Source organism: Chrysochloris asiatica, unplaced genomic scaffold, assembly GCF_000296735.1.
Source record: "Chrysochloris asiatica unplaced genomic scaffold, ChrAsi1.0 scaffold00097, whole genome shotgun sequence".
NCBI classification, from domain to species: Eukaryota; Metazoa; Chordata; class Mammalia; order Afrosoricida; family Chrysochloridae; genus Chrysochloris; species Chrysochloris asiatica.
The window spans coordinates 11,638,477-11,649,842 of NW_006408615.1; the positions used below are offsets into that span (position 1 = coordinate 11,638,477).

At 40.8% G+C, this 11,366-nt stretch overlaps 2 protein-coding genes across 2 annotated transcripts in view; both read left to right on the forward strand.

Annotated features, from left to right (window-relative positions):
• Window positions 1-6,203, forward strand: part of ST13 (suppression of tumorigenicity 13 (colon carcinoma) (Hsp70 interacting protein)) — a 31,886-nt gene extending 25,683 nt beyond the window's left edge. Inside the window, exons 11-12 of the mRNA XM_006866880.1 lie at window positions 2,653-2,768; window positions 5,962-6,203. Of these exons, the coding sequence (XP_006866942.1) occupies window positions 2,653-2,768; window positions 5,962-6,090 (245 nt within the window). The 3' untranslated portion in view covers window positions 6,091-6,203. The remainder of the gene's footprint in view (window positions 1-2,652; window positions 2,769-5,961) is intronic.
• A 2,599-nt stretch (window positions 6,204-8,802) lies between these two features.
• Window positions 8,803-11,366, forward strand: part of LOC102824744 (dynactin subunit 3-like) — a 15,846-nt gene continuing 13,282 nt past the window's right edge. Inside the window, exon 1 of the mRNA XM_006866925.1 lies at window positions 8,803-9,098. Within this exon, the coding sequence (XP_006866987.1) occupies window positions 8,803-9,098 (296 nt within the window). The remainder of the gene's footprint in view (window positions 9,099-11,366) is intronic.

The window sequence follows — 11,366 nt, forward strand, 5'->3', positions numbered from 1 at the left end:
AACAACAACAACAATGAGCAGTTAGTACATGTATTTTAATAGTTAACATATATGGAGACCTTAGCATTATACTTTATTGAAAGACTATAAGAACTTAATATGATGTAATTCCAGTACCTCTAGTTGCCATATGGACATTTCTTCTGTACATTGATATTCATGCAAACACTGAGGTAAATGCACTCAGGTATGAAGGTACTAGAAGTGGAAATAACAAAATCTCTTCCCTTTCCTGCAAAGGTCAGTAATCAGAAATACCTAGAGAGGCAAAGCTTTGTTCTTGACTGATCCCCACAGGCCTGAGATACAGGTTGTTAAGTGCCACCAAATCAGGTCCGACAATCCTTTATAGGGTTTCCAAGGAGCGGCTGGTGGGTTTGAATCATTAACTTTGCAGCTAGCAATCCAGTGTTGGTGGTATGCTGTGGAGTCTGTCCCAACTAGAGCCACCCTGTCTAGGATTTCCAAGGCTATAAATCTTTCCAGAAGCAGAAAGCTTCATCCTTCTCCTACAGAGGTGGCTGCTGACCTTACAGTTAGTTAGCATCCCAATACACTACCAGGGCTCCTTCCCAAAATATAGGTAGAAGAGACAAACAGGCAACTGGAAAATAATTGCTGAATTTGTTTGAATTTAAGTAGAATGAAATTTATATAACAAGGAAAAGATAAAGGTTTGTTACTCTAATGGGAACTCAGTTACCTCCTGGACTCATAGCAATCCTATATGCACAACACAACAAAACACTTCCCCCGTCCTATAATATCCTTTCCCCGTCCTACAATATCCTTGCAGTTGTCAAACTTGAGCCCATTGCTGCCGCCACAGTGTCTGTTCATCTCAATGGAATTTTCCCTGTTTTTTCGCTGACACTCCACTTTACCAAATGTAATGCCTTTCTCTAGGGACTAGTCCCTCCTGATAATATGTCCAAAGTAGGAGAGATGAAGTCTTTCCATCCTTCTAAGGAGCATTTTGACTGACTCAGATTTGTTTGTGCTTGCAATTCATGGTGATTTTTCAGTGGGTGGAAATTAGTTTTTCAAAGCTTTGGAATGAGTAGAAATAGGAATAGCTAGAAGTTGTTTTCAGGCCCCCTTAAATTTCTGTGATTGTCAGTTCCTTATGGCCAAGTTTTCATTATTGTCGTGCCAGGTGAAAATGACTTTGTTTACACGTTTCTTTACTGTTACACATGCCTACTTTTAGTGACCCTTGATCTATCAAGCGTATTAATGTCTTTTTCTTCTGGAAGTCCCTGATTAGCATAATTGTGGTGGTGAAGCCACCAAACTAGGCTGACATGATGCGCCCCTTCTTCCCTAGTATATTGTTCTCAGTGTGAAAAAGAATTAGTAGAATGCTTGTTAAAAATTCAGATGTCCATATTTTGTTCCTGTGTGAGGTAGAGATCAGGAAATAAGCATTTCTGGTAGTTCTTCTGTGAATAACTGTTTTAGATGAATATAGATTTCAAAAACAACTATAGCTGACTAAATTCTGTGATCATTTACCTTAAAATTGACAAACAGTGTTAAAGATTAAGAAGATATGAGATGACTGTGATAAATGTATTTTATTTACTTAATTTTATAATCCTAAGTGACTATTAGTGGATTTTCTTTTTTTAAGATAAGATTGGTTTCTTTTTAAAGCAGTTTGATTAGTAGGGAAAAAATGAATCTAGAAGGGAGCAAAGTCTGGTTTTGGAAGTTGTATCCTATTCTATCTAGTCAGTGTTCAGACTCCTTTGCATTTACTGGCATCTTTGTTTTCTGTTCACACATTGATGTGTGTGCTTTTTTTATTTGAAGAAACTAGTATATGAGATCGTGTCTGAGTACAGTTAGTGTTTGCAAACAAGTGTGGCACCAAACCTTCCATTCCACTGCTGTTTACTTAGCTGGGTTTGATAATTCATTGCAGTGGTCACACAGAACTCAAGACCACCATATTCAAGAGTTATGGGGTTTATTTAGGAAGTTAGCAGGTTACATTTCAGGAGCTGAAACGCTCGAGGCACAGTTTTAGTTAGCACAGTCTTTCCTCACTGTGCCCATAGCCAGACCTCCCTGCTCAACCAATGTTACAGAGTTCTTCTAGGCTTTCTGATAAATGCTTACAAGACACACCACTCCCCCAGAAACTTTAGCCCAAAGGCACTCAGCTCTAACTCTGTGGCTTATAGCAAACCTAGCTCCCCAAATTAGTGCCTGCTGGTACTTCACTCTGTAATGAGCCTCCTGGTCCATGGACTAGGAAGCCGCCTGCCACTTGGTCTCATGTTCCAACTCTTGGTTCTGCTGCTGCTTCTCTGTTGCCACTCCTCTGGTGACACAGTTTCTGTCATGAGTTGAGGAGATTCAATGTGCAGGGATATCTGGGTCCAAAGGACAGGCTCCACTCCTGTCTTTGCTTTGATGGTAATGAGAATTCTCCTTCTGCATCTGAGACAACTCATTTTGTATACCCACATTAGTTTCAAGTTTTTACAATTACAATTAACTGTTAACATTAACTGTTAAAGACTTATCAGTATCTTCCCCACCACCTTCTCTCAGAGTTACGAAGGCTAAGACTGGAAAAGACATTTTAAATAATGTACTACACCACAGTATTGGTACAATTGTATGTTTCATTTATTCTTGCAGGTGGCTTTCCCGGGGGAATGCCTGGTAATTTTCCTGGGGGCATGCCTGGAATGGCAGGTGGCATGCCTGGGCTCAATGAGATTCTTAGTGATCCAGAGGTTCTTGCAGCTATGCAGGTAAGACTTGAAAGAACAAAATTGGACTTTGTATCATTAAAGTGTTTATTTCATATATTGCTGTGTAGAGACAAAGTTAGCTCTCATACTCATTTATCTCTGTTTCTGGATGGCCAAATAACTAGTTTATGTAATTGTATTTTATTTTTCCCCCCAGAGTAAGTAGCTTAATATAAAAAATTGGTTTATAGGAAGTACTTAGTAACCATTGGGAATTATCCTATGCAATGCCTTTTCTTTGTATCAGAGTTAGCTGTTACACCTGCTCTTTTTTATTATCTTAATACAAGTGACATGAATGAACTTAGCTTATTTTGTTTTTTGTTTTTACTGTGAATTATGTGTTAGTTATATGGGTGAACATTATCATTACATTCATCCTGTCGTACTTTGTTTTACTGCAATGATCACAATCCCCTGCATGCATCATCAGACACCCAAACGGTACACCAAAAACTCCTGCCTCCCTGGCCGCCAGCACACAACCCCTCTCCCTCCTTGAGTCCAGAGTCCCCAGCCGCTCCTTCTGTCCACATCATTGCCTCTGCCTCCATCCCTAGTGTCACTCCCTCTCCAGACACCATCTCGCACTTTACTTTTCTCCCTTGATGGTTCCAGGGATCTCCACTCCTGGACTGTAAAATCAGTGGTTCCCGTCCTTTTGTTACTAAACATTTACATTTACCTTTCCAACACTCCCTATCAGACCTGATGGCAGTCATTCCCTCTTGAACCACAGGAATCCTTTCCCCCTCACCTTTTATCAACCCCATCCAGACAGGTTGGAAAAAATTCAGTTGAGGTTCTACATTTCCTTGTATCCTCTGGAGCTAGGTTCCCTGTTGAAAGTTTGTAGTCCCCCCCATTTTGGGTTTGTTGTTAGGTGCCATCGAGTCAGTACCGACTCATAGCGACCTTATGCACAACAGAACGGAACACTGCCCAATCTGGGCCAACCTCACTACTGTTGCCACACTTGAGTCCATCAATGCTGCCACTTGGCCATTGTATCTCATTAGGGGTCTTCCTCTTTTTCTCTGCCCCTCCACCCTACCAAACATGATATCCTTCTCCAGTGACTGGTCCCTGCTGACAATATATCCGAAGTATGAGAGGCAAAGTTTGGCCTTCTTGGCCTCCAAGGAGCACTCTGGCTGCACTTCTTCTAAAACAGATCTGTGGTTTCTTTTGGCAGCCTGTGGCACTTTCAATATTCTCCCCTAACACCATAACTCAAAAGCATCAATTCTTTTACGGTCTTCCTTATTCACTGTCCAGGTTTTGCATGCATATGAGGTTATTGAAAATACCATTGCATGGGTCAGACGAACCTTAGTCCTCAAACTGACATCTTTGCCCTTTAACACTTTAAAAAGGTCTTGTGCAGCAGATTTGCCTAATGCAATAAATACATTGTTTGATTTCTTGGTTGCTGCATCCATGAGTGTTGGTATTTGATCCAAGAAGAAAGAAGTCCTTGACAATTTCAATCTTTTCTCCACCGCTAAGAATGTAGTGGTGAGGATTTTTGTTTTCTTGACATTGAGATACAATCCATACCAAAGGCTGTGTTCTTTGATCTTCATCAGGAAATGTTTTAAGTCCTTTAAACTTTCATCAAGCAAGGTTGTATCATCTGCATATCACAGGTTGTTAATTAGTCTTCTTCCAATCCTGATGCCACGTTTTTCTTCATAGAACCCAGCTTCTCGGATTGTTTGCTCAGCATACAGGTTGAATAAGTATGGTGAAAGAGCATAACCCTGTCTCACACCTTTCTTAATTGTAAACCATTCAGTGTTCCCATGTTCTGTTCGAAAAACTGCCTCTTGGTCCAGGTACCAGATTCCGCAGAGCACAATTGTTCTGGAATACTCATACTTCACAATATTGTCCATAGCTTGTCATCATCCACACAATTGAAAGCCTTTGCGAAGTCAATAAGGCACAGGTAAACAAACATCTTTCTCATATTCTCTCCTTACAGCCAAGATCCATTGGACATCAGCAATGATATCCCTTGTTCCACAGCCTCTTCTGAATTCAGCTTGAACTTCTGGAAGTTCTCGGTCAATGTTTGCTTGCAGCCGTTTCTGTATTACCTTTATTAAAACTTTACTCTCATGGGATAGCAGAGATTGTCCGATGATTTCCACATTCCATTGGGTCACCTTTCTTTGGAATGGGCACAAATATGGATCTCTTCCAATCAGTCAGCCAGCTAGTTGTTTTCCAAATTTCTTGGCAGAGGTGAGCGAGTGAGTGCCTCCTGTACCGCCTCACTTAAGATTTCAATTTTTACTCTTATCAGTTCCTTGTGCCTTGTTCTTTACCAATCCCTTCAATGCACCTTGGACTTCCTTCTTCAGTGTCATTGGCTCTTGATCATATGCTACCTTACACGGTTAAACATTAACCATTTCCTTTTGGTACAGTGACTCGAGTTGATCTTCGAAATTTTCTGTTGAGCTCTTACACCTCCTCATTTCTTCTATTTGCTTTAGCATCTCTACACCGGTGAGCAAGTTTCAGTGTCTCTTCTGACATCCATTTGACCTTTTCCTTCTTTCTTGTCTTCTTAATGACTTTTTGCTTTCTTCATGTATGATGTTCTTGATGTCATCCTACAACTCTTCTGGTCTTCTTAGACATTTTGGGTAGCCAATGTCTAACTTCCCCCTCCCTGTTGATCCTGTGTACCATGGGGGGTGGGAATGATCCTCAATGTAGAGATTTGTCCGCTCCTTTATCATACTGCATCCACAAACCTAGGTCGAGTTCATCCACTTACTGTAGGTTACCTTTTTTTTTTTTTTTTCACTCTTCTTTCTTCCTCTAGTCGTGTTCTGATCGTTCTGCCATAGATGCCAGTTCAAATGGATACTGTCTGAGAGTGTGCGTGTTCTTGTGCATCTCCCCTCACTTCATATCAGCTGGATGCTTCACACTCCTGAACTTAGCTTTGAAGTACACACTAATCATACTTAAGTAAATCAAATAATGCTAAAAGGTACTGCTAATGAAGTATTTTGAAAGTTACGTACTTCAGTTGACTTGTCCAATAATTGATCACAAGTCCAAGTCTCAGTTAAACTTAGCCATGTCAGATCTAAATCGAGTGAGGATTTAGAGTAAGGAAACTTGTTTATGTACTAAAAAAAATCAAATACAACAACATAACCTTTCTTTTCAGGATCCAGAAGTTATGGTGGCCTTCCAGGATGTGGCTCAGAACCCGGCAAATATGTCCAAGTATCAGAGTAACCCTAAGGTCATGAATCTCATCAGTAAATTGTCAGCCAAATTTGGAGGTCAAGCCTAAACGTCTTCTGACAAAGCCCTTGCTGAAGGAAAAGCAACCTAGAGCATTCTGTGGATGTCGCAATAATACAAACCAGTGTACCTCCGACCTTCTAATCAAGAAAGCTGGGGTGCTCTGAGACCACCCTTCCCTGCAGCCCCAATGCAGCTGAGACATTTTCACTCATTTGCCATTAGGGTATTCATTCAGATAATGATTTCCTATTAGCAAGTACAAACTTAAAACACTTTTTAAACCTTAAAGTATACAAAACAAAAGGATGTGCTGATTCCTACATTTTTTGTTACTAATCATTTTGTTTGGCTCTTTTGGATTGGTCGGGCAAGGAAGATCCTTAAGTGTAGAAGATTGATCACTCTAGCTTGAGTGAAATAAAGATTTACCAGGCAGAGTTGGATACATGGTTACATTTTTATTTGTCTTTTAAAATGCTTTATTTTTTAAAGAAAATGATTTATTTCAATTAAAAAAAAAACAACAACAACCTGGGACCACCAGTATTGCAGTAGGACTGTAGGGACTGGACGTACCCAGCAGGACCGCGGCAATCCTGTGATGTATGCAAGCGAGCCTGTTGCAGTTGGTGTAAAATCTAACAGTAGTGAAAGGGTGATTTTTGTGATGCTGCATTATTTATTTAGCTGGGTTCTTATCCATTGTGTAAAATGTTTCAAATTATTTCCACATAGGGGAAGAGGGAGTACTATATTTCTGTATGTTTCTTGCTCAAAAGATAACTAACTCTGCTTTCTGCTTGTTGCTTAATTTTTATTTTTTCCTTTTTTTTTATTCTTGGGTTAAAGATAGGTTGTTTCTTGTTTGGTTTTTCATCAGCATCGTCATTCCTTCTATCACTCACAGCAAAGCATATTTTATGCTGGATTTAGTTTACTATGTAACATATGGTGGTTATAGGCTTCTGGTGTGGCGCTGTAGGATCAACTCTGAACTGTGAACCACAAGGTCGGCAGTTCAAACCCACCAGCTCCTCGTCGAAAACCCTATACAGGGTTGTTATGAGTCGGAACTGACTCGACAGCACTTAACAAACAACAGTGGTGGGTTATGTAGGGTAATACCCGTAACAACTGTAGTTCCTTACTTGGTCAAAAGATTTCATATGTATGTTTTTGACTTATACATTGGTGAGATCCTGTTGGTATTTAATTCATCTTTGTATGTTAGAGACTGAGGTGTGAATAGAGTGGTTTTTCACTGTAGAATTGACTACCAACTGCTCCTCAGAAACACTCTACAGGGTTGCTATGAGTCAGAATTGACTGGACTGCACTTAATACATACTGCAGTCATAGCTCCATCTCTAATTCCTCTCGTTGCTTCAGAAAAACAAAATGATACATTGTTTTCTGTTTTACATTAAAACAAGACAAAGTACAAATACTGTGTACACTTGGAGAACTCCATCTTCCATTAAAATGTCAGTGTTTAACCGTTTCAAGGGATTTTACCTTCAGTCCTCTGTACTTGGTTTATTAAGAGGATCCAAGGAGGTAGGAGTAGTGCAGTTCATTCCGTAGAGCACATTTTTGAAGTGTTAAGGAAGTTGATTCCGGTTCTAACTCTTCTTGCTGCTATACACAAGAAAATTAGAGATGTATCTATTGTGTAAGGGAGAAAAGGCTGTATGCTGATGGAGCATGCTTTTTAAACCCTTTAAAAATACTCAGCATATAAATTTGCTTTTGAGCTTGCTGCTGGTATTCTTTTTGTTTATGTGTGTTCTCTTTTCAAAACTCCCAGTATGTTCTGTGTGTGACTAACTCAAGAAAATCGGTTGCTTTTGGATTCTTTGATGTACTTAGCTCTATCTACCTTACCATCAACATTCTAACACTGCAAATACCATAAATGGATAAAAGTATAAGTGGTTTCTTGAAAATGTGTCCAGTGCTGTTAGACTTTGAAGTTCCACAAATGCAAAATACATTTTCATAGAGATTCAACATCACTTCTAAACCACAAACTTTTTTCTTGTGCTAAAATGCTATAAAAAGGAAAAGAGGTTTTGGGTTTTTTTTCACCCCCTGCTTCAAAATATATAGTTACTGGGTATTTCTAGCTACACTACAAAATAAAGTATGGTGTCAAACTGAATGGTGATTTTTACCCCCTTTTTTCAGTACATGACCTATTCCTCTTATTATGTGTATACTGATCATCTTACAATCCTGTTGTGGCATTCATTTGCAAGGTTGGCAAATCACAGTCGCCTCAGAAACCCTGTACAGGATCACTATAAGTCCAAACTGAGTCAACACTTAACGACTGTCCGTTTTATGCTAGTTATTAGGTATAGGACGATGTAGGTTTAACACACTGTTAGCAACAAAAAAACCTAATTGCTATTAAGTCTATTCTGACTCCTGGTGACCCCTTATGTTGCAGAGTAGAAATAAGCCCCATGGGGTTTCAAGGCTGCATTGACAGGTCAAACTACCAGCCATTGCACATGAGAAGGATGAGGCTCTCTGTTCCCTTAAAGATGTGTAGCCTTGGAAGCCCTGTATAGGTTTCCCATGTACAGGGCAGAATCCACTCAATGGCAGTGGGCTTGGTTGGGGTTTGACCCTTGGAGAGCAAATTGCCAGGCCTTCCAAGATACTTCCGGGTTGGATTGAATTGTCAATCTTAAGGAGTCTGATAAAAAATAGGAGTGCTCTGTTCCCCAGCTGAGGCCGGGTGGCGGTAGCGATGGCATCTGTGACAGATCGGCTGCAGCTACAATCCCGTGTGGAGGAGCTGGAGCGTTGGGTTTATGGACCAGGCGGGGCACGTGGCTTGCGGAAGGTGGCTGATGGTCAGTTTAAGGCTTTGGGGAACATCGCCAGCAAGAGGAAGAGGGTGACGATTCTGTACAAAAAGATTGAAGACTTGATCAAATACCTGGATCCTGAGTACATTGACCGCAGTGCCACCATACCTGGTGCTTCTAAGCTGCAATTCATCCTGTCCCAGGTTGCCTTCCTCATGCCTGCGAAAGCTGGAGAGTGAGTAAGCAAGACCGTAGAAGAATTGATGCTTTTGAGTTGTGTTAGAGAAATACTGAAAGTACCATGGACTTCTAAAAGAACCAACAGATCTGTGTTGGAGGGGAGTGCAGCCAGAGTGCTCCTTGGAGGCCAGAATGGCCAAACTTGGTCTTTCATAATTCGGACATATTGTCAGGAAGGACCAGTCACTGGAAAAGGATATCATGTTTGGTAAGGTCAGAGAAAAAGAGGAAGACTCCCAGCAAGATGGATTGGCAAAGTGGCAGCAATTGTGAGGTTGGCCCAGAACTGGGCAGTGTCGTTCTGTTGTGCATTGGCCAGGTGGCATCATTGATGGACTCAAGTGTGGCAGCAGTAGTGAGGTTGGCCCAGGATCAGACATTGTTTCGTTCTGCTGTGCATGGGGTCGCTATGAGTCGGTTCCGACTTGATGGCACCTGACAACAACAACAATAGGGTTTCTGAGTAGTGATTGGTGGATTTGAACTGCTGACATTGCAGTTGAGTGCTTATCCTGTAGCGCTGCACCATGACTCCTCTGTTCTATAGGGTCCAGGTGAGTCTAAATCAACTGGATGGCAACGTGGTTTAAACAACTAAGACCCCTAGGTGGCGCAAACGGAGCAGTTCTACATTGTAGCACATGAGGTCACTGTGGGATGGAATCAACTCCTTGGCAAGTAAGTGTGTCCCAGACTCACCTTTCCTCTTACCTGAGTTACTGGGAAACCAAACCAACAAACCCACTGCCACTGAGCTGATTTCTAATTCGTAGTGACCCCATAGGAAAGGATAGAACTGCTCCTTAAGATTTCCAAGACTACATCTTTACAGGAACAGTCAGTCTCATCTTTCTCCCAAGTTGTGGCTGGTGGGTTTGAAACACCAGCCCAGTGCCTAGCCCACAAAGCCAACACCACCCTAAAGAAAGGAAGATTGAAGTGGGAGAGAGATCTTAGCTGATGACTAAAGATTAATATCTCTTCTACAGATTTTGAAAAAACATGGTCAGGTAAATGTTGGTAGAAGCCCTCTCCCAAAGATTAAATGTGATAGTAAGCATAAAGTACCAAGTGTCGCATGTAGTAAGCACCTAATCAGGAATGATCAACAAGGATATTGTAAAAGGATTTAATATGGAAACTGACAGAGACAGGAGATGATGGTGTCTTAGTTAAGAAATGGAAATCCATTAACAATATTCTCAAAGACTGTCAAATGATTTGTGCTTGACTGCTAACTTAAAGGCACTTTGAATACACTCAATGATACCTGTGGAGAAAAAGCTCTCAAGGATGTTGTGGTTAGGTGCAGTCCGGGGTCAGTTACTATTCATAGGGACCCTATGTACAACACAATTAAATGCTACCCAGTCCTGGTCCATCAACATCCTCATAACTGTTGCTATGTTTGAGCCCATAGTTGTAGCTTCTATGTCAATTCATCTTAGGGTTTTCCTCGTTTTCCTCTTTCTTACTGACCCTCTATTTTACCATGTATAACATCTTTGTCCAGGAGGCCTGGTGTGGCGCTGTAGGTTAATGTGCCAGACTGCAAAGCCGTTTGAATTGCAAGGTCGCTGGTTCAAGCTCACCAGCTGCTCCTCGGAAACCCTAAAACAGGGTCGCTACGGGTCAGAATTGACTCAACGGCACTCAACAACAACAACAACAACAACAACATCTTTCTCTAGGGACTGGTCCCTCCTGATAGCATGTCCAAAGAACTTGAGGCGAAGGCTTGTCATCTTGCTATTAAGGGTCTTTCTGGCTATAATGCTTCCAACACAAATTTGTTCTGTCAGACCCTGGTACATTCAATATTCTTTATAAACACCGTAATTCAAATGCTCCAATTCTATTTTAATCTTCCTTATTAATTGTCCCATTCTCACAAGCATATGAGATGATGATATATACTGTGGCTTGGGTCACTGCACCTTAGTCATCAATCTGACATCTTTGTAACACTTTGAAGAGGTTTTTTGTATCAGCCTTGCCTAATGCAATAAGTTCTTTGATTTCTTGACTAATGCTTCCATGGATGTTGATTGTGGAGCCAAGTAAAATGAAATCCTTGACTACTTCAATACTGTTTCCATTTATTATGATGTTCCCTATTGGTTCAGTTGTGAGGATTTCTATTTCTGTTTTCTTTATATAGAGGTGTAACCCATATTGAAAGCTGTGGTCTCTCATCTTCATCAGAAGTCATCTTTATTTTCAGCAAGCAAGATGTGTCTTCCAATTCGGATGCCATGTTCTT